Source organism: Somniosus microcephalus, chromosome 7 (genome assembly GCF_052327205.1).
Source record: "Somniosus microcephalus isolate GS21.2 chromosome 7, FLI_Smic_1.0, whole genome shotgun sequence".
Classification (NCBI taxonomy): domain Eukaryota; kingdom Metazoa; phylum Chordata; class Chondrichthyes; order Squaliformes; family Somniosidae; genus Somniosus; species Somniosus microcephalus.
The window spans coordinates 36,864,071-36,888,000 of NC_140993.1; the positions used below are offsets into that span (position 1 = coordinate 36,864,071).

General features: G+C 42.6%; 1 protein-coding gene across 16 annotated transcripts in view; it reads right to left on the reverse strand.

Moving 5' to 3' along the window:
• The window catches only part of LOC147114610 (focal adhesion kinase 1), a 630,568-nt gene that overhangs the window by 509,325 nt on the left and 97,313 nt on the right, over window positions 1–23,930 (reverse strand). The window contains exon 1 of one of the 16 annotated variants that reach the window (XM_085992411.1): window positions 15,661–15,743. The exons of the other annotated variants lie outside the window; for them this stretch is intronic. Coding sequence (XP_085848537.1) covers window positions 15,661–15,703 — 43 coding nt within the window. The 5' untranslated portion in view covers window positions 15,704–15,743. Of the gene's footprint in view, window positions 1–15,660; window positions 15,744–23,930 lie in introns of those variants that run through there. 16 annotated transcript variants of the gene reach the window in all.

Consider the following 23,930-nt stretch of genomic DNA (forward strand, 5'->3'; position numbering starts at 1 on the left):
TATAGCCCTGCAAATTTTTCCTTTTCAAATATATATCCAACTTCCTTTTGAAAGTTAATACTGAATCTGCTTCCACCGCCCTTCCAGGCAGTGCATTCCAGATCATAACACGCTGCGTAAAAATAAATTCTCATCATCCCCCTGGTTCTTCTGTCAATCATCATAAATTGTGTCCCCTGGCTATCGACCCTCCAGCTAGTGGAAACAGTTTCTCCCTTTCTATTCTACCAAAACCCTTAACTTCCTTGAACTTCTACAACCTACCAGTGACCACTTTATCTGAAACTTCTATTTATGAAATTCTTATGCTCCCGGCACAAATTTCCACTACCCTTTCTGTGAAAAAGTGCTTCATGATGTCGCAGCTTTTGGTCACCTGTCCTAACATCTCTATGTGGCTTGGTGTCAAATGTTGTTTGGTAACACTCCTGTGAAGCACGTTTTACTACATTAAAGGCGCTATATAAAAGCAAGTTATTGTTGTTGAATGGCTTGGCTCGAATGTTAAGATTATTCCCCCTTGTTCTGGATTTCCCCCACCAGAGGTAATACTTTCTCCTTGACTACCCGATCAAATACTTTTATTATTTGAAACACCCCTTAATCTTCCATGCTCAAAGGAATGCAACCTTTTCTCATAATTGAAGCCTTTTAGCCCCGGTATCATTATAGAGAATGGGCGTTGCACCCGAGCCGAGGCCAATATATCCTTCCTGAGATGAGGTGGCCAGAACTGAACGCAGTGCTCCAGATGGAGTCTGACCAAGGCTATGTACAACTGCAGCCTAACTTCCTCCCCTTTGTATTTCAGGCCCCTTGAGATAAAGGCCAACATTCCATTAGCCTTTTTGATTGTTTTTTTGTTCCAGTCCACGAGCTTTTAGTTATTTGTGTGCATGGATACCCAGGTCTGTTTTCTCCTGGTTTCTCGCCCTTTAGAAAATACTCAGGATTTGTCTTTCTTGGATCCAAAGTGGATGACCTCACACTGCCCCACACTGCCCCACTTATTTAATCTATGTCGTTTTTTAACTTCCTGCTCCCATCTGCACTACTTGCCGTGCCTCCCAACTTAGTGTCATGTGCAAACTTTTATATACACAACTCTCTACTGCTTCATCCAAGTCATTCATAAATGTAGTGAACAGCTGAGGCCCCAGTACAGACCCCTGGAGAACACCACTTGTTATATTCTGGCAATCAATCAGAGTATGTACCCTTTATCCTCTATAATCTCCTACCTCCCAACCAATTTCCAACCTTGCCGCAAGGTTGCCTCCAGTTCCGCGCGCTTTCATTTTTGCTAATAATCTCGTGCGGAACCTTATCAAGTGCCTTCGTGGAAGTCCATATAGATATCATCCTTAGACACTCCCTCCAATTTCCATCTTGGTTCTCCTGATCAAATTCTTAACTTCATTTATCCTATTTTATATTTCTCGGTCCACTGTGGTATCTGCAGCTTCACATTTCAGGAACAATTGCCTTTTTTAACCGCTCATCCCATTACTTCCAGTGATGCCCACACTGATCTGCTCCCTACGTTATACGAGTTTTATTTGTTCAGTGCTCTGTCCAACGTACTTTTAAATATGATGCATATTGCGTCCAGGATTATGTTTTCATTTCTATTTAATGGATTGTAGCCTTTATAGATTTCCCAATCTATCACTGATAAATTGAAGTCACTCGTAACAACTGCATCTATCCCTGTAACAAGTTCCTGTTATGTGACTGCAAGTTCTTGGGCCAATCCCTCCTCCTACCCGACTGGTCTATAGAAGAGTCCCATAAGTAACTTCCTACACCACATATGTCTGATTTCTATCCACAGGTTTTCCACCTTATCCATACCCAGGTGATAAAAGGTATCAAATACTTTTGTAATCAAATTCTCTTCTTGTGAAGACAAAACAACAACTTGTATTTATATAGTGTGGAGGAGCCACAAGAGACTCAGTGTACTTTAGTATAATCCCCTTAATTGTATTATAATGCAGCCAGGGACTGCACCTTTAAACTGATTGTTACCTTTACAGTGTGTGTTTGCCTTTATCCTGCATGGTGACGTCATGACGCCAATCACGTGACCGCCAGTGGCGCGAAGAACGTGGGGACGTCATCTTAGAGAACTTTCCAGCAGTCTTCGACTACCTGGCATCTTGAACGAACGTGTTTTAATTTCCTCCTTGTAACATCCAGCAAACTTCATTGTTATTAAATTCCAGTCTTTTAATCCATCGAGTTGAGCTGAATTATTTAGTTAGGAACCTCCGTTCCTACAATAGCACCTCTAACATAGTAAGACGTCCCAAGGGCTTCACAGGAGTGTTATAAAACAAAATTTGACACTAAGCTACATAGGAGATATTAGGGCAGATGAGGTAGGTTTTAAGGAGCGTCTTAAAAGGAGGAAAGAGAGGTAGAGGGGTTTAGGGAAGGAATTCCAGAGCTTAAGGCCTTGGCAGTAATGGTGGCGTGATTAAAATCAGGGATGTTCAAGAGACCAGAATTAGAGAAGCGCCGATATCTCGGAGAGACGTGGGGCTGGAGGAGATTAAAGAGATAGGGAGGGGCGAGGCCATAGAGGGATTTGAAAACATGGATGAGAATTTTACCATTCAGGACTACTGGTTACTGCTCCAAAACAGGCTGTTTATACACCAGAATTACCAAACTCCCATTCTCATGATTTGGTGTTTATCCTGTCCCAGTGGTTAACCTCTTACTCCAAGGTGTTATTTATGATCAACATCCCGGTGCCTCTGCCCTCACCACTGATGTCAAAAACGGTATATATTAATTACAACAAATCCTCATTTGCCCGGAAATCATACCAGCTGCTATTGCATTGGCTTGCGAAAGGCAAAGAAGAAGAATCACAGCCTCCATCCCTCCGAATCCCGCCAGTGAGCCAGACTGACGAGTCAATCATCAACCCATACAGCTTTACTGCAGACATCCTGACTGGGGCTGAAGTGGTTTATTCTGCATTTACATTACTGCAAAAATTCAAAGCACCAGTGGAACTGACCCTATAATAATTTCATAATGGCTGAAGACTGTCACTTGTGCTTAAAACAAAAGAGAACATTTGAAAAATGGCAGTTTGCTTCTAAAATTGGTTTATGTAAAAGATAGAGAACAAAAACATGCATTTATACTCTGCTTTTCACATTCTTAGTACATCCCAAAGTACCTCAATCAATGAATTACATTTTAACTAGTCACTGTCGTGCAGACAAACGTGGCAGCCTATTTGCTCACAGCAAGGTTCTACAAACAGGTTAGCTGAATGGTAATAAGATGGATGAATTAGCTGCGCAAATAGATGTAAATGGATATGATATAATTGGTGGTAGAGAGAAAACGGGGAATTATAGACCGGTAAGCTTGACATCGGTAGTGGAGAAAATGCTAGAATCCATTATAAAAGATGTAATAGCAGAGCACTTGGAAAACAGTGGATGTGGTGTATTTTAACTTTCAGAAGGCTTTCGATAAGGTCCCGCATAAGAGATTAGCGTGCAAAGTTAAAGCACATGGGATTGGGGGTAAGGTACGGACTTGGATAGAGAACTGGTTGGCAGACAGGAAGCAAAGAATTGGAATAAACGGGTCTTTTTCCGAGTGGCAGGCAGTGACTAGTGGGGTACCGCAGGGATCGGTGCTAGGACCCCAGCTATTCACAATATATATTAATGATCTAGACGCGGGAACTAGATGCAATATCTCCAAGTTTGCAGACGACACAAAGCTGGGTGGGCGTGTGTGCTGTGAGGAGGATGCCGAGAAACTCCAGGATGATTTGGACAGGTGAGGTGATTGGGCAGATGCAGTATAATGTGGATAAATGAGAGGTTATCCACTTTGGTGTCAAAACAGGAAGGCAGATTATCTGAACGGCAATAGATTGGGAGAAGGGGAAGTGCAACGAGACCTGGGTGTCCTTGTGCACCAGTCGCTGAAGGTAAGCATGCAGGTGGAGCAGGCGGTTAAGAAGGCAAATGGTATGTTGGCCTTCATAGCGAGAGGATTCGAATACAGGAGCAAGGATGTCTTGCTGCAGTTGTACAGGGCCTTGGTGAGACCACACCTTGAGTATTGTGTGCAGATTTGGTCGCCTTATCTGAGGAAGGATGTTCTTGCCATGGAGGGAGTGCAGCGAAGATTCACCAGACTGATACCTGGGATGGCAGGAATGATGTATGAGGAGAGATTGGGTCGATTGGGCTTGTATTTGCTGGAGTTTAGAAGAATGAGAGGGGATCTCATTGAAACTTATAAAATTCTAACAGGACTAGACAGACTAGATGCAGGAAGGATGTTCCCGATGGTCGGGGAGTCCAGAACCAGGGGTCACAGTCTAAGGATAAGGGGTAAGCCATTTAGGACAGAGATGAGGAGGAATTTCTTCACCCAGAGAGTGGTGAACCTGTGGAATTCTCTACCACTGAAGGCAGTTGAGGCCAATTCATTAAATATTTTCAAGAAGGAGCTACTCCTGCTCCTATCTTCTATGTTTAAGGCTAAAGGGATATGGGGAGAAAGCAGGGACAGAGTACTGAATTTGGATGATCAGCCATGATCTCATTAAATGGCGGAACAGGCTCGAGGGGCCGAATGGCCTACTCCTGCTCCTATCTTCGATGTTTCTATGTAATTAATACATATTTCAGTGATGCTGGTTGAGGGAAAATGTTGGCCAAGACACTGAGAACTCTCTGCTGTTCTTTGAATCACGCCACAAGATCTTTTATGATCACCTGAACAGGCAGACATGGACCACAGTTTAACATCTCAACTGGCAGATGGCACCTCCAACAATGCAGTAGACTCTCAGTACTATGTTTAATTGTCAGACTAGATTCTGTGCTCAAGTCCTGGAGTGGGGCTTGAAGCCACAAGCTTCTGACTGGAAGGAAAGAGCACAACTCAATGAGCCAAGCTGACAACAAAAATAAACTACACTCCAGTTATCAATTCTATTCCACCTAACTGGTAATTTTACCACCTGAATTCACAAATTATCTGCATGATCCTGCAACTGGCTGCTTGTGTTTCATTAATTTAATATGTGTTAAAGGATGATAAGATTATTTCATTAACGAGATATGCTCATGGAGGGATCATTTTCCCCTTTTTAGAAACAACACTTGGGCCTTGAGTTTCCGCTCAATTCTGCTTTTTTTTTTCAGCGCAATTCCCCCGATATTGGTGTAACCGGCGCAAAAGATCGTGGAATTTTAAGCGCAACTTGAGTTTATGCAATCTTTTGCGCTAGTTTTAAAAACATCGCATTCAAAGCATTAATGGATGAATAATATGACTGAATTCTGGAAGTCTGACATTAAATGGCTGTCTACTTTAGAGAATGTAAACTAGCTGAAAGTTATCAGGCAATGTCTGAAGCAATCGGTGATATGCAAATGAGTTTGAGCGTTAACTCGGGGGGGAAAAACCACTTCCAAACAGGCATAATTGTTTGGAGCAATTTGCACCGGAATTGCCAATTGGGCCCAAAGCAGAAACTCTACCCTTTGATGTTTATTTTTCACCCCATTTCAAGTTGCCAGCACTGCATCAAGAATTACCAAGCCATGTACAGCAGAGTCAAGTTTCCACTGATGGGACACACCTCTTGGTCCAAACCACAAAAGAATGTCCTATTGTACCAGCCTGACAGTTCCAATCCCCACAGCATCTATCAATCACTGTTTCATTTCTGAATGTGGCAGCCAATTTGATGCCAAATTAGGGAGAATTGCATGCTGTGGACACAAACCCACTAGGAACTATTACAAGATAGCTCAATCCCATTCTGCATAGGGCTCCTAAAACAGCAGAGAACATTTGAGCCCAGCTGTCTGGAGCAGATTCAAACACAAGTCCCAGAAGTAAAAGGATAATGTGCTAATCCATTAAACGGACTGGACCCATAAGCAATGTTTAACTCTTCAAAGCATCAGATACTGTTTTATCTCTTTTATATATAAATCATTGTGAAATTTTTCAGATATGGTTATTGATGCAATCCAACTCTGGCTTCTCTGAATGCGTAGGAAACAAACGGTTGAGAGCAAAACTGGACTTGGCTCTGATGTCTGCAAAGGTGAACAGACTGCCAACATGCAATGTCAAGGTTCACACATGAATAATGGCTATATGGGCACGAAACAGCCATTGAACCATGCCCAGCCAAGGTTCAACTACTTTACCACATTGAAGTTTCTATATAAATGCAAGTTATTATTGTTGACATCCCCAGGTGTTTCACAGAAGAGAAACAAATGTTGGGCAGAAGAAATGGATGACCACAATCATAGCCAAAAAGAGGTTTTAAAGAGGCTATTAAAGGCAGGGAAGCATGTAGGAAGGCAAAAGACTTAAGGGAGAAAGTTCTCGGCTGAGATGACTGGAGGAAGAGGAACAAAGAGGAGGATAAAGATGCACATGTACACACACTAAGTCAGAGCCAGAAACTTAGGACTGGTCGAGATTGCAGAGATATGGTGATCAAATGAGACCCTGGAGTCTGGAAAGGAGTACTGTAATTTTGAATTCAGGACGATAAGAGACCATGACTGTGCAGAACAAGAATGGGGTGGCAGATTTGGATGAGATGGAGCAACAGTAACAACCTGCATTAATACAGCACCTTACCAAGGCACGTAGCACCTGTGAAGCACCATGGGACGTTAAATCATATGGGCAGGTTGGATAGAGTAGGCTTGTATTCACTTGAGTATAGAAGATTTCTCAGAGTTCTCAGGAGGATTGTAGGGCTGGAGGAGGTTACAGAGATAGGGAGAGGCGAGGACATTGAGGGATACAAACGTGAGCATGAGAATTCTAAATTTGAGATGTTGGCAGAGCAGAAGCCAATGTCAGTCTTGTAGTGTATGTGCCTTTAAGGGGAGAACTACTTTTTACAGCTCCTGTATACTGCAGTACCGGCAGTGACCACACCTGTATATAACCCTGAGCAGGGATCTGTACTGTTTCGTTTTAGAGCAACCCTCATCCAGTAAACACCTGTTGATTGTTCCTCTCGATTATTTGAAGGACACACTACCTAAAGATTCACGGATTCATCAAGTCTGTGAGCAGGATTTGGTGTGGGTTCGAAGACGGGCAGTAGAGATTTAGTTGAGCTCAGGTTTATGGATGGTGGAAGGTGGGAAGCCGGCCGAGAGAGCACTGAAATCGGCGAGTCTGGAGGTAACAAGGGAATGGATGAGGGTTGCAGCAGCAGATGGGCAAAGACAGGGGCGATGATTGGAGGTGAAAGTCGGCGGTCTTTGTGATGGAGAGGATCTGGGGTCAGAAGCTCAGCTCAGGGCCAAATAGGATGCCTGAGACAGCGCCTGGGGGAGGGGGATATAACCAGTGGCAAGGGAACTTTGTGGCAGGGTCGGAATGAGACAATGGCTTCAGTTCCCAATGTTTAATTGGAGGAAATTGTGGCTCATCCAGGACTGGATGTTGGACAAGCAGTCTATCAACACAGAGGCAGTGGAGGGGTCGAGAGAGGGGGTGGCGAAGTAGAGCCAAATGTTGTCAACGTACATGTGGAACCTGATGTGTTGTCTTCAGATGATGTCATTGCGAGGCAGCATGCAGGAGAAAAGTTAGTTTGTGGTAGCACTAGGGGGAGGCCATCAGTATGCTAGAAGTCAAGCATATTGGCGAGGAACACCAACAGCAGGTGGAGTGGGTCCAACAGCACCAAAGGACTCTGATCACACCACTGGGGTCTGGGGTGGAGGAGAGTCGGATCTAATCAGGAAAAGTGGAGTATGAGAGACGGCAAAGGACAACGCACAGGCTGACTTGAGCAAAGACACTGAGGTATGAATTATGCATTTGCAAATTAGCATGGATGGAAAAGCAAGAGATGAAGGAAAAACAAATTAAATTTGAACAGCTTCATCTTACAATTTCAAATTTTAGAATACTAGCCCGTGTGTTAATTTGATCTCTGCATCCTAACTGTTCAAGAATCTTTCCCAAAGATCTCCTGCATCTCAAAAATTCTGACATTACTACAAAACATGGAGATTCATCATAATTTGATAATCACAGCGAGAAATGGTATCATGTCCAAGCAACGTCAAAATTACCTCCTGCTTGAAAAAAAGAGCAAAACCTATTAATTTAAGTTAGTATATTTTTTTCATAACATGGCCAACAAAAGCAATCAAACTTCCACGCATTAATTTTAAGCAAACTTCCTCAATACTGATTTTAAAAGGATTTTTTCTGGACTTAAGTGAAAGAAACATAATTAATATGAGAATGTCTATTTTTGTATGATGACATATGACTTATTTGGGGAAATTAATTCCAAGTAGCGAAGAGAAGACAGCTTGGTAAGCTATAAAACCTATGTTCCAAGGCAGCACAAAGGCCTATGTCTGTTCACCTGGCACCAGTCCAAACACCTGCTAGATAAGCTGCTTTGCATAAGCACTGGCCTGAATGAATTTTAGATTGAACGGGTGGGAAAGAAAGAGTAGCCTTATAAAGCTTGTCGCATTTCAGATACCTTTTCTTCATCAGAGTTCAGGCCCATCACACAGCCCAGCCTGCACTTCCCCATTTATATATTAAGTTGGAAATTAAGACAGAATTATGGAACTAATATCACTTCACAAGGCTTAAAATGACATTCAAGGAATATCTTGCACAGCACTTCAAACAAGATTATAAGCCAAGAGGTGCATCTAATGATCAGTAATTTGAAACTATAAATATTAAAATAGGAAAATGGAAAAATTCATACTGAAGTACAAACAAGTTGAGAGGCTGCAGTTGGACCTTGTCCCTAATGGCCAGCAAGCCACCACTTGATCTCAGTCCTGATGGTCAGCTGTTCATACGATCACATGACATTTGTGTATGGAAAAAGGTCATTTGGTACATCTTTGTTCTTCTAAACACAAGGACCCTCAAGTCCCCCTTTGCAGCATCCAAGGTTTTCACTGCAACAAGTCTATAAATCCATTTCTTCCAGGTGACCAGAAGTGCCCACATTACACAAGATGTGGACACAAAAACAGCCAAGTACTGTAACAGTCCTTTAGACTATAGTTTAGAATCTTTGATGTTATGACCACCTGTACATCACATTTGTAGTCAAGAAACTTTTGTGAAAAGGTATTATTGAAAATCAAGTTGTATATTCAAATAAATAAGATTGACGGATGCAATGTAAAAATTCTAAATCTTACTGGCCACAAGGAGGTGTTGTAAAGTGGCATGAATTGACTTGTTCTGATTTTAGGTCTCTAATCCGAAGCTAGTAAATAAGGAACTCACTGTTGGAAACTATGGAGAAAACGATAAACTTCACATGCAGCACATTGCTACAGCAACACAATTAGTTGTTAAATTCAAATTTCAGTCTTTGAACTGCCACAATTAGTTTTCCTGCCAGAATGTTATTCCTTTCCATCAGATAGATTAATATTGTTGCATTATTCTAAAAACATTGTTCTATCACAGGAGGCAGATGAGAAGTCTGATTATTGTTGTGCTGGAAGACTTTTGAGCAGTAAATTCAGGAATGCAGTCTAACCCTAGGCTGACATTAAACCAGAGACTTGTCTGCCCTCTCAGGCGTATGTAAAAAATCCTATGGCACTATTTGGAAGAGGAGCAGGGGCATTCTCACTGGTGTCATGGCCAATATTTATCCCTCAACCAACATTCACTTAAAAAAAAAATGATCTGGTCATTATCGTTTGTGGGACTTTCCAGTGTACAAATAGAAACATAGAAGATAGGAGCAGGAGTAGGCCATTCGGCCCCTCGAGCCTGCTCCGCCATTCAATGAGATCATGGCTGATCATCCAAACTCAGTACCCTGTCCCTGCCTTCTCCCCATATCCCTTGATCCCTTAGCCTTAAGAAATATATCCAACTCCTTCTTGAATATATTTAATGATTTGGCCTCAACTGCCTTCTGTGGTAGAGAATTCCACAGGTTCACCACTCTCTGGGTGAAGAAATTCCTCCTCATCTCTGTCCTAAATGGCCTACCCCTTATCCTTAGACTGTGACCCCTGTTTCTGGACTCCCCGACCATCAGGAACATCCTTCCTGCATCTAGTCTGTCCAGTCCCGTTAGAATTTTAAAAGTTTCAATGAGATCCCCTCTCATTCTTCTAAACTCCAGCGAGTACAAGCCCAATCGACCCAATCTCTCCTCATACGTCATTCCTGCCATCCCAGGTATCAGCCTGGTGAATCTTCGCTGAACTCCCTCCATGGCAAGCATATCCTTCCTCAGATAAGGCGACCAAAACTGCACACAATGCTCAAGATGTGGTCTCACCAAGGCCCTATACAACTGCAGCAAGACATCCTTGCTCCTGTACTCAAACTCTCTCGCTACGAAGGCCAACATACCATTTGCCTTCTTAACTGCCTGCTGCACCTGCATGCTTACCTTCAGCGACTGGTGCACAAGGACACCCAGGTCTTGTTGCACTTCCACTTCTCCCAATCTATTGCCATTCAGATAATAATCTGCCTTCTTGTTTTTGCCACCAAAGTGGATAACCTCGCATTCATCCACATTATACTGCATCTGCCCAATCACCCAACCTGTCCAAATCATACTGGGGTTTCTCGGCATCCTCCTCACAGCACACACGCCCACCCAGCTTTGTGTCGTCTGCAAACTTGGAGATATTACATCTAGTTCCCTCGTCTAGATCATTAATATATATTGTGAATAGCTGTTGGCTACTGCGTTCCCTATATCGCATCAGTAACTATATAAGTGCAGTTACGACTTAGGTACGGATTCGCAAATGCTAGACATCCGCCATACCTTGCCCAAGTAGCCATAACTTGTGAGCCTCGACAAAGTGCATCAGCAGGATATTCAACAGAGAGGGAGGAAACCGCAGCTGAGGCAGTTCCTGCCATCAACCAATATTCACATGTGGACACTTCCAATGGCAGGAAATCTATTACACACCTGCTGCAGATTTTGTTCATTTCTAATTATAACTATTCTATAAACTTCAGAAAGTGTATTCAGCTGGACGAGAGATACACACAGCCAGGGAGTCTTTCCTCATGTTAATTTAAATTCTTTTAAAAAAGAAAAACTTGTTGAATTTTGAAAGGAAACAAAGCCTCTAATGCTGACTTGTTCAGTAGATATAAAATGTAAATATTCTAATTTATGACACCCATCAGACACAGCCAGCATACTGAACCCCACATTTCACCCCCTCCAGGTTTTGCAAAACCGAAGGTTCCCCTCCACAGTAATGACCAGCCAAAAGAACCCACCCCCAATAGCAAAACCCCAGCAGCCTCACAGCAATGCTGTAAAACTCCAGGACCACATCCATGAGAAGCCAACAAGGAGCTTCAATGTAGGGCAACCAGTCTTGGCCCGCGACTACCGAACAGAAAAATGGCAGCCAGGAACGATATGCACACGGCGGGGCCCACTAATGCACACAGTGGACGTTGGGGAGAGCATCGTGAGACGCCATGCTGACCAGATCCGAGAGTCACAGGAACAAGTCAACCCCATGCCTCGCCCATACGTACCTGGTGATGAACCCGACGTACAGGTCGCATCTACCCCAGAAACAGTAGCATCGGAAGCTGATGAACCAACCGACGACAGGGGGCCAGAATCGCCTCCGCACCAAGAGCAAGACACTCGGGAAAGGCGCTATCCAGAAAGGATCAGGAAGCCTCCCCAAAGACTGAATTTATAAATAGACTATTTTCAGCTAATGTTGCATGTTAAAAGTGTTAATTGTAATTAGTTTGATATTTAATTCTTAAATGAGGGCAGCACGGTGGCATAAGTGGTTAGCACTGTTGCCTCACAGCGCCAGGGACCCGGGTTCGAATCCGGCCTCGGGTGACTGTCTGTGTGGAGTTTGCACATTCTCCCCGTGTTTGCGTGGGTTTCCTCCAGGTGCTCCGGTTTCCTCCCACAGTCCAAAGATGTGCGGGTTAGGTTGATTGGCTATGATAAATTGACCCTTAGTGTTAGGGGGATTAAATACGTGGGGTTACGGGGATAGGGTGGGATATGTGTTGGTGTAGGGGTTACGGGGATCGGGTGGGATATGTGTCGGTGCAGGCTCGAAGGGCCGAAATGGCCTCTATCTGCACTGTGGGGTTTCTGTGATTCTGTGATTCCATGACCCCAACTCAGTTCTGCCATTTCCCAGGACCATCCCCTATTGCTACACAAGCTGAGTACTAGCCCCAGTGCAGCTAAATCCCACTCCCATACCCAGCGCTGCTAAATATTGGGGCAGAATTTCTGCAAAGGCTATGGCAGGAGATTGAGTCCCCGCAAAATTTACTGACAGATATTTAACTCCAATTGGTGCATTTTGCATACCATCTTGCTGTATTTCTCAGCTGTAATACTGGCAAGGAATTTATATATAAAATAAAGGCCACTCATTTATGATTTTCACAGAATAATAAACAGTTGGGGAATTCGGTGCTCAAAGCATCAGCAAAAATCCCAAAATACTATTTAATACAAATAGCATTGAAATCAGTGGCTGTGTTGTCCCCTGCAATGCAAAAAACACCCCTATTATTGTAAAACAGATTAGAAGTAGCAACATGGAAGATTGCTAGTTATTTCAAATAAAAACAAATATGGAGTCCAGAGCTACCGTGTAATTTAGGGTTGACTGTTTTAAACTGACATTTCACGATTATGGTTCAGGTTGTCACGTGAACTTCTTGATTAGATTATAAACTGGTAACTCATTTTTTTGGAAGCACAATTTTTTGTTACTCTTCCTAATGATAACAGCAGCACTGGGGAGACCTCTACGCCATTAAAACTGTTTTCCAAGGTAACCGCTAAATGCAGCTTAAAACCTCAAAAGGAACAAACATAATTGAAGCTGCTGTTGGAGGTGCTTCATTTTCCTGGTAAGCTGAAGCAGTCGGCTTTTATGAAATTTCCCAGCCTCTGGAAGCAGATATACGGTCATAAAATATGTTTAAACATTAGAGCACATGCATATATCAGATTTTTCTTACATATGATATGTGCAGGTATCACGTGCTTTAAAACCAGCAAGAGTTGAGTTTATGACAGATACTACCAATTTCATTTATTCACTGCAATTTTGTGCTTCAGAAATTAAAACAGCCAACAGGAATTTAGAAGCACCCTACAAAAGGTGTACTTATTATCCATGAAAATGTTTTGTTCAGGAAGGAAGAGCGAAATAACAGTAGAGCAGTGCGTTATTTTCATTCGGATGGCAATTTCAGGTAACATAATTCTAACAGACAGTGCAGCCTTGACGAAATTTTGGCAAACCAAACACCTCTATAAACGGTCCATATCTTTAATAAAACAGTATGGAATAATGCTCAAATATATGCACGTGTGAATTCACCTAGCTGCACTCACCCGTTCCTGGTCCATTCCCACTGTGGAAACGGATTTGTCTTCCAATCAGGCCTGACAGATTCAGTGCCACTGCCTCCAGTGGCATCGGGAGCAAGAGCACCAACAGTTCAAGGCCTGTCTCATACAGACCAGGGTATTAGCCCACCAGCACAGGGTCGGCAGAATTGGGAGGGGGTGGACATATCCATACCACATATCCTCAACACAGTCAGGCCAGTTTTCAAAAGTACCGATACAGTGGTAACAGTTTGGGAAGTGAAAGGAGATGAGAGAGTGAATTGCTATCTTCATACACTGGAAATTTCAGCCAGTCCCTTCAATTTCACGTCATGGACCTTCCACTGTACATCATATCATGCTTACAAAATGTTGCTAAACACTATGAAGGTGGTTTTGAATACCTCTTAATGTCTCTTCACTTCTCTGCTGTTCTCTCCCAGCCCCCAAACTGGCCTTTTAATGTTTCATTTCCTGAGCTTTTTCAGTCTTGACAAAGGGTTTTGACCCGAAATGTTGACTCTTTCTCTCGCCACGGATGTTGCCTGGCCAGCTGAGTTTTTCCAGCATTTTCTGTAGTTATTTCAGCTTTCCAGCATCTACAGTGTTTTGCTATCGTACTGTGAAGATGGTGCCCTTTTCAAAGTTTGATGATACAACAGCATTTTCAAACCCCTGGTCAAAATCTCTACTTATTTAATTAAGGGTTAAGGTGCATTTACATTGCACAAGACCCACTTTAGTGTGGTTAGCTTCTGAAATGCAGTTCTGCAGCATTGTCTGCAAACTGAATGTAAAACTGCCAGGACAAAAATAGGCCAAAAGACCTGTGGCCAAGACGACTCACCGCTGAACTGCACTGACCTGAACTCTTACCACCCCTACTCCCAAGCAGGTGTTAGAACACACATCAGAAGCAACAAAGAGTCATTAATTCCAGCTACTCCATCAGGTTAAAGCAGTCAACGAATGCTAACGGAGGTGGTTGCTAGATCAAGCAGGATAAGGCTATCCAGGATCTCTCTGCTGGCATACATACAGATGAGGAAGTGGAAGCTGATGGGATCGGGTTAGGGTGAGATGCAACGGCAGGAACTATGTTCAAGGGATAGTTTTGATTCCAGGGTGGAGGAGGTGATGATCTGGAAACTTGAAGAACCAGCAGCAGTAGCAGTATGGTGGGGTGGAATGAGGGGAATAGAGTAAGAAAGGCGGCTCGGGTTTGAGAACTTGGTCGTTGAATTCTCAGAAACACACAAGATCACTTCAGTGGGCCGACTGGTGCATAAAATTTAAGAGGCATTAAGAGACATTAACCTAATCAATGAATAGAATAGCAAAAATTACTGTGTTTAAGGCCCAAGTAATAAAATAAATACAGCTCTTGGAACAGAGCAATATAGAAGACGGAGACTCACCGAAAGACACGCTGGCCTGTAATAGGGAAAGTTGATTAAAGGATTTGCAACATGGAACAGGAATGTTTATAAGGTACGCTTTTTCACAATTGTTTAAATTTTGCATGTTTAAGATGTTACTAATTTTACTTTGGGGTGGGGACTGAATACACATTTGTAATGTTACCCTGGATCCAATCATAGGTAGGGAACAGGAAGAGGAAGTTATTTCAAGCCAGTATTTGGTTAAGTTCAAAAGCAAACCACTAATCTTCAATAGCAACAAAAGATATTCAGATATGACTAAATGGCAAAAAAAGTTCCATACATTACACATACTGTGGTTCACTCCCCCATCAAATCAACCAGCCTAAATTACAAGCTGCTTTATCATTGCAGACGCATTGTTGCCATATCTCTCCCACACACAAGGAATCAACCATTTTAAAGACCTTTTCACATTTCAATTCTAAAAGCCTGAATCCAGCTATCCCTGGTGTAGTTTTAACAAAAACCTTCATGATGCCCCTTTTACAGCCACCAAATGGCATTCTTGTAAATTTAATTCAAAATAATACAATTTTATTTAGATTTTAAATCCTAAAATAAATACTAGGGTCTGAAAAACATTTCTATGACAATTACTAAAAAAAAATGCTCTGCCAGTAATATTTGTGCTACAGTGCTATAGCAAACAACTGCTAATAAAATCAAAAGGATACATTTTTTGAAAATAAAAACAGTAGAAACTTTCCAAATTTTCCTCCATATAACTAGTAACCTCTGAAGTTAATCCAACAATGTAGCCAGAAAGCACATGACAACTTAACTCACCATAATATTTAATATTCAGCTTCCAATTAAGAAAATCTTCCATATAAACAAAGAAGTCTGCCCAACTACAACAGCTCTACGATACTTATGATGCAATTTCCGTAATGACCGTCTCAGAATAGCAGCAAATCAGCAGCACATCAGCAATTCAACTAAACACAGGGGGAAAGAAGGGGAAAATGGCTCTAGCCCTGCATTAAAGCACCGACTTGTCTGCACTGTGCTATAGAATGACGCGAGTCTTTTGTTGTTGCACAGCACCCAGAAGCCTCACATCAGAAACAATATACATCAATCACTGCTGCCCACAAGCTCCAGCAGACTAGACAATTTTGTCTCGCAGATGGGTACGATCCTTATAATTTAATCCGCAGTAGAAAATTAAGCAGCAGTTGTGTTGGTAATGATTAGTTCTATTGTCTAGACTCTGGAATACAATTTCAGTCAAAGATGTGATTACTGCATTGAAATTCAATAGTGGGACCACATTCCTTTTTATAAAAGGCTGTATTTATATTCTTGGTATTTGTAATGCAATAGATTTAACTATCCAAAAAATTCTAAATATACATTAGCAGATTTCAACTCTTGATATAGTGTTAACTGATGATATAGTAGGTGCTTTTGAAACCTGAAAATGTCTTGATAATATATTTATTTTTTGAACATGCTGCACTAACAAGATTAGAACATTTCAGGCTTATCACTGGAATATGATCAGGCTGATAAATTAGGACAATGCATACTTAAAAGGAACCCTTTACATAGTGTCCTTTGTCTAGATCTCCTTCTTCAAAGTCATAATCATGTTGTCACCACCTCACTGTTTATGGTTCATGTATTTTTGTAACTTTCCCTCTGGCGCACGTATCCCAGGGGTCGACATAGTAATGTACCAGCTGAGCCCCGCATAAACAGCCTCTCTGACATTGTAGTAACATAACAAATTATACCATGAACACAAAGTTCAGACAAAGGCATCCATCCCAATGAAGATGCATCTCTCATTTGAAGCCTGCACTGGCCTCAAAACATTAATGTCAAAATATTACAGTACATTTACTAGATTGTGAAATATGTAAATATATAATCAGGCATAATGCAAACACTGAACTTATTTTTTACAATTACTGAAATATTCAAATCTGACATTTGTTCACCACCTTGTTAGAATACAGAACAGTGAACATCGCACATGCTGCATGCAAGCAACAGCTAAATTTAGACTGTAATTTTCTGCCAGCACGCACCAAGCTCGCATACAATAATCCAGACTAAAAATACATTTTACTGTTGACATTACAATGATGACATGTCATCTTTCATACAACAGGACCTAAACAAGTGGATTAAAACATGTGCATTGGTAATGAAAGTCACGATTCATACTCGATATTTCTACCTTTTGAGAACTCCTGGTGTCCTGCATCAACTCAATGGCTGAGAGGTTTATCCAATATCTTCAGCAGAACCCTCAAACAGCAATTAGGTGATGCACGTGTGGCCATGCATTTCCCATTCTTTCCTACGCCATTGAAATAGAACTTGGACAAATATCAAAGTTTGGCCAATCTAGTGAGGGGAGATGCTTCCCCAAAGCTGAAGATATCAGTAAGAGAAGGATACATATCACTTTTTTCAACAAAAAAAAGCAGAGGATGAAGACTAGTGATATTAACTCTGCTATTCATTTGTAATAGCTGTACACAGATGCCACATGGTCTCCTATTCCATGTTGTGAAATAAAACCTGCAGTACTGTACAATAGAATTTCAGTTCAGATCATGGAGGTCTCTTAGAAAAATAGCTAAAAATGGAATTCAACTGCTCCCCCACAAGCTACACTTCTATATATTGTAAAAAAAAACGAAGCTAGCTATGCTGCACTTTAAGAACCAACACATTCTGTAATAAAAAGTATTGATGTTTGGTCTTGTATCGAATGTTTGTTGTATATGCTACATGACTTCCAATCACATGGGGATATCCGTGCTACAATGACATCAATATTCAAATTCCAATCTTGCTGTTTATATCTTATCACCCCTTGACATGTTCCTATATTGTCTGAAGTGTGCTATCAAATGTAAAACAACCCCGACGAGGGAGGAGGCATTGCTGGATCTGGTTCTGGGGAATGAGGTAGGTCAAGTGGAGCAAGTGTCAGCAGGGGAACATTTAGGGAAGAGTGATCATAGTATCGTAAGGTTTAGATTAGCTATGGAAAAGAACAGGGAGCAATCTAGAGTAAAAATGTTTAACTGGGGGAAGGCCAATTTCAGTGAGATGGGAACGGATCTGGCCTGGGTAAACTGGAATCAAAGATTGGCAGGCAAAACTATAATGCAACAATGGGCTGCCTTTAAAGAGCAAATAGTTCAGGTACATTCCCACTCAGGGGAAAAGCAGGGCAACTAAAGTCAGGGCTCCCTGGATGACGAAAGAGATAGAGAATATGAAGCAGAAAAAGAGCGCGTATGCCAGATGGCAAATACATCTGAGAATCAGGCTACATCTAGAAAGATCAGAGGAGAAGAGAAAAAGAAAATAAGAGGGGCAAAGAGAGGGTCTAAGAATAGAATGGCAGCCAACATAACAGGTAATCTAAAAGTCTTCTATAAGCATATAAATAATAAAAGGGCAGATTAAGGACCAAAAAGGAGACTTATGCATGGAGGCAGAGGGTATGGCTGAGGTACTTTGCATCTCTCTTCACCAAGGAAGAGGATGCTGCCATAGACAGTGAAAGAGGAGGTAGTAGAGATACTTGACAGGATAAAAATTGATAGAGGTGGTATTAGAAAGGTTGGCTGTACTGTACTTAAAGTAGATAAATCACCAGGAGTGGATGGGATGCATCCTAGGATGCTGAGGGAATTGAGGGAGGAAATCGCAGTGGTACTGGCCATAATCTTCCAATCCTCCTTAGATACGGGGGGGGGGGGGGGGGGGTGCCAGAGGACGGGAGAACTCCAAATGTTACACCATTGTTCAAAAAAGGGTGAAAAGATAAACTCAACAACTACAGACCAGTCAGTTTGACCTCGGTAGTGGGGAAGCTTTTAGAAACAGTAATCAGGGACAAAATTATCGCTTGGATAGGTGTGGATTAACTAAGGAAAGCCAACATGGATTTATTAACAGCAAATCATGTTGAACCAACTTGATCGAGTTCTTCGATGAGGTAACAGAGAGGGTTAATGAGGGTAATGCGGTTGCCGTAGTGCACATGGATTTCCAAAAGGCGTTCGACAAAGTGCCACATAATAGGCTTGCCAGCAAAGTTGAAGCCCATGGAATAAAAGGGATAGTGGCAACATGGATATGGAATTGGCTAAGTGACAGGAAACAGAGACTAGTGGTGAATGGTTGTGTTTCGGACTGGAGGAAGGTTTTCAGTGGTGTTCCCCAGGGGTCGGTTCTGGGACCACTGCTTTTCTTGACATATATATTAATGACTTGGCCATGGGTGTACAGGGCACAATTTCAAAATTTGCTGATGACACAAAACTTGAAAATATAGTGAACAGTGAGGAGGAGAGTGATAGACTTCAGAAAGACAGATAGGCTGGTGAAATGGGCGGACACGTGGCAGATGAAATTTAACGCAGTTATGTGTGAAGTGATATATTTTGGTCGAAAGAATGAGGAGAGGACATATAAACTAAATGGTACAATCCTGAAGAGGGTGTACGAACAGAGGGACCCAAGGGGATATGTGCACAAATCATTGAAGGTGGCAGGGCAGGTTGAGAAAGCAGTTAAAAAGGCTTACGGGATCCTGGGCTCCATAGCGGTATAGAGTACAAAAGAGTGGAAATTATAATGAACCTGTGAAAAACACTGGTACGGCCCCAACTGGAGTACTGTGTCCAATTCTGGGCACCACACTTTAGGAAGGATGTGAAGGCCTTAAAGAAGGTGCAGAAAAGATTTAAGAACATAAGAAATAGGAGCAGGAGTAGGCCAATTGGCCCCTCGAGCCTGCTCTGCCATTCAATAAGATCATGGCTGATCTGATCCTAACCGCCAATCCACTATGACAGGACTATCTCCTGAATCTAACAGAATTAGACACACGAAACAGGAGCAGGATCAGGCTACACGGCCCCTGGGCCCGCTCCGCTACCCACAGGGCCATGACCGATCCATACCTAGGCTCATGTCCAAATTCCTGCCCGCTCCCCGTAACCCTTAATTCCCTTTTCTTCTAGGAAACTGTCTATTTCTGTTTTAAATTTATGTAATGATGTAGCTTCGACAGCTTTTTGGGGCAGCATATTCCATGGACCTACCACCCTCTGAGTGAAGTAGTTCCTCCTCATCTCAGTTTTGAAAGAGCAGCCCCTTATTCTAAGACTATGCCCCCTAGTTCTAGTTTCACCTATCATCTGGAACATCCTCCCCGCATCCACCCGATCCAACCCCTTCACAATCTTATATGTTTCAATAAGATCGCCTCTCATTCTTCTGAACTCCAATGAGTAGAGTCCCAATCTACTCAACCTCTCCTCATATGTCCATCCCCTCATCCCCGGGATTAACCGAGTGAACCTTCTTTGTACTGACTCGAGAGCAAGTATGTCCTTTCTTAAGTATGGACACCAAAACTGTACGCAGTATTCCAGGTGCGGTCTCACCAATACCTTGTACAACTGAAGCAATACCTCCCTATTTTTATATTCTATCCCCCTAGCAATGAAAGCCAACATTCCATTGGCCTTCTTAATCACTTGCTGCACCTGCATACTAACCTTTTGAGTTTCGTGCACCAGGACCCCCAGATCCCTTTGTACTTCAGTACTTTCAAGTTTCTTGCCATTAAGATAATAACTTGCTCTACGATTTTTCCTGCCAAAGTGCATAACCTCACACTTTCCAGTATTGTATTCCATCTGCCAAATCTCTGCCCACTTACTTAGCCTGTCTATGTCCCCTTGCAGGTTTTTTATGTCCTCCTCACTCACTACTTTCCCTCCCATCTTAGTATCATCTGCAAACTTTGATATGTTACACTCGGTCCCCTCCTCCAAATCGTTAATATAGATTGTAAAGAGTTGGGAACCCAGCACTGACCCCTGCGGAACACCACTGGTTACTGATTGCCAGTCTGAGAATGAACCATTTATTCCAACTCTCTGCCTTCTGTTAGATAGCCAATCCTCTATCCATGCCAGAATATTACCCCCAATCCCGTGATTTTTTATCTTAAGCAATAATCTTTTGTGTGGCACCTTGTCAAATGCCTTTTGGAAGTCTAAATACACTACGTCCACTGGTTCCCCTTTATCCACCCTATATGTTACTTCCTCAAAGAACTCCAGCAAATTTGTCAAACATGACTTCCCCTTCATAAAACCATGCTGACTTTGTCCTATTAAATTATGATTATCCAAATGTCCTGTTACTGTCTCCTTAATAATGGACTCCAAAATTTTACCTACCACAGATGTTAGGCTAACCAGTCTATAGTTTCCAGCCTTCTGTCTACTGCCCTTTTTAAATAAGGGTGTTACATTAGCAGTTTTCCAGTCTGCCGGGACCTTTGCTGAGTCCAGGCAGACTGGACGAGAATGATTCCAGGAATGAGGGACTTCAGTTACGTTGATAGACTGGAGAAGCTGGGGTTGTTCTACTTGGAGCAGAGAAGATTGAGAGGAGATTGGATAGAAGTGGTCAAAATCATGAGGGGTCTGGACAGAGTAGATAGAGGGAAACTGTTTCCATTTGCGGAAGGGTCGTGACCCAGACGACACAGATTTAAGGTGACTGGCAAAAGAACCAAAGGTGACATAAGAAAAAACTTTTTTAAGCAGCGAATGGTTAAGATCTGGAATGCACTGCCTGAAAGGGTGGTGGAGGCAGATTCAATCACAGCTTTCAAAAGGGACTTGGATAACTATCTGAAGGAAGGAAATTTGCAGGGCTACGGGGAAGGGGCGGGGGAGTGGGACTAACTGAAGTGCACTTGCAGAGAGCTGGCATGGGCTAGACGGGCCAAATGGCCTCCTTCCGTTCTGTAATAGAATTGTTTTGTTGAAGTTATCCCTTCCATTGACTTCATCGATCACCTGGGGAGATGGTACAGTTGCAAAAGTCTTGTCTTCAACTGCCATTAATGCAATATAACCAACCAGTAGGAGGTGCATCTGGGCAGGGGTAAGTTGATTTTGAATTTTTGTTTGCTTGTTCCACTGCTGCCTGTCATGCAAAAAGATCTCACTTCAAAGTTATTTGCCATAAACAGAGAGAAAAAACATGTTAAGTAAAATACAATGCAAATTATAATACAGCAGAGGCAGATCGAAGTTGTGACCGGCAGTCCTTGGATTCATGAATATCATCTGGTGATTGGATGTCATGGAAGCAATGCTAAAACAAACATTTGGGGCAATACAAAACCTCAATACCCTTTATTACAGAATGTTAAAATGAGACTCGTGACATATTGCCCTTTAAAGCGTGATGAGCAAACGCTCAATACGTCAAATTGCTCCCTTAGCCCGCTCCAAAGTTGTAAGTGAAGCGAGACATGGCTAATGAGTTAATACTAGTTCTCTGGCAAGTATGAATAAAGTTTTACCTCACAAGAACAACAAGTGGAAAGGAACTATGAGTATCTTTCATTTAAATGAAAGAAGCTTCTTGATTTATGAAATAATCTACTTCATTGTTACAAATTTGAGTCTGCTATAGAAACCTTCTTTGCCGTTTTCAACAGAGACCGTAGTCTCTGCTGAGTCGTCTAGACTCCAGTATCTGGTTTGCTGCAGAGTCCTTAGTTTTCTGCTCCTCTGCTGGGAATTTTTCACTCTACGCTGAGCTAGCTCTGAACTGTTTCAGCTGGTTCCCATAGTTCTCCATTGCTGCCAAATGACCTTTGCTCTGCCACTTTCCCTCTACTTCCCATTGTGGTCGACTCCATTCATCCTTTCGCTGGTATACTGGATCCATCACCATCAGCATCGAGGCCACTACTCACCTCCGCTGGACCCCTGGATCAACCTGCACCAGCTCATGGTCGATTCTTCGCACCTCAGTAGTTATCTCTGTTCCATGGAAATACTGCTAGCAGTGCGTCCACTGATACACTGTCCCGCAAACAGCTCCTGGACTCGCTCGCCCGCCACATAGAAACATAGAAGACAGGAGCAGGAGTAGGCCATTCAGCCTCTTGAGCCTGTTCCGCCATTTAATGAGATCATGGCTGATCATCCAAATTCAGTACCCTGTCCCTGCTTTCTCCCCATATCCCTTGATCCCTTTAGCCTTAAGAAATATATCTAACTCCTTCTTGAATATGTTTAATGAATTGGCCTAAACTGCCTTCTGTGGTAGAGAATTCCACAGGTTCACCACTCCCTGGGTGAAGAAATTCCTCCTCATTTCTGTCCTAAATGGCTTACCCCTTATCCTTAGACTGTGACCCCTGGTTCTGGACTCCCCCGCCATCGGGAACATCCTTCCTGCATCTAGTCTGTCCAGTCCTGTTAGAATTTTATAAGTTTCAATGAGATCCCCTCTCAGTCTTCCAAACTCTAGTGAATATAAGCCTAATCGACCCAATCTCTCTTCATACGTCATTCCTGCCATCCCAGGTATCAGTCTGGTGAATCTTCGCTGCACTCCCTCCATGGCAAGCACACCCTTCCTCAAATAAGGTGACCAAAACTGCACACAATACTCAAGGTGTGGTCTCACCAAGGCCCTGTACAACCGCAGCAAGACATCCTTGCTCCTGTACTCGAATCCTCTCGCTACGAAGGCCAACATACCATTTGCCTTCTTAACCGCCTGCTGCACCTGTATGCTTACCTTCAGCGACTGGTGCACAAGGACACCCAGGTCTCGTTGCATTTCTCCTTTTCCCAATCTATTGCCGTTCAGATAATAATCTGTCTTCCTGTTTTTGCCTCGCTTTTATCCACATTATACTGCATCTGCCATGCATCTGCCCAATCACCCGACCTGTCCAAATCATACTGGAGTTTCTCTGCATCCTCCTCACAGCACACACGCCCACCCAGCTTTGTGTCGTCTGCAAACTTGGAGATATTACATCTAGTTCCCTCGTCTAGATCATTTATATATATTGTGAATAGCTAGGGTCCTAGCACCGATCCCTTCGGTACCCCACTAGTCACTGCCTGCCACTCGGAAAAAGACCCGTTTATTCCAACTCTTTGCTTCCTGTCTGTCAACCAGTTCTCTATCCAAGACAGCACCTTACCCCCAATCCCGTGTGCTTTAACTTTGCACGCTAATCTGTT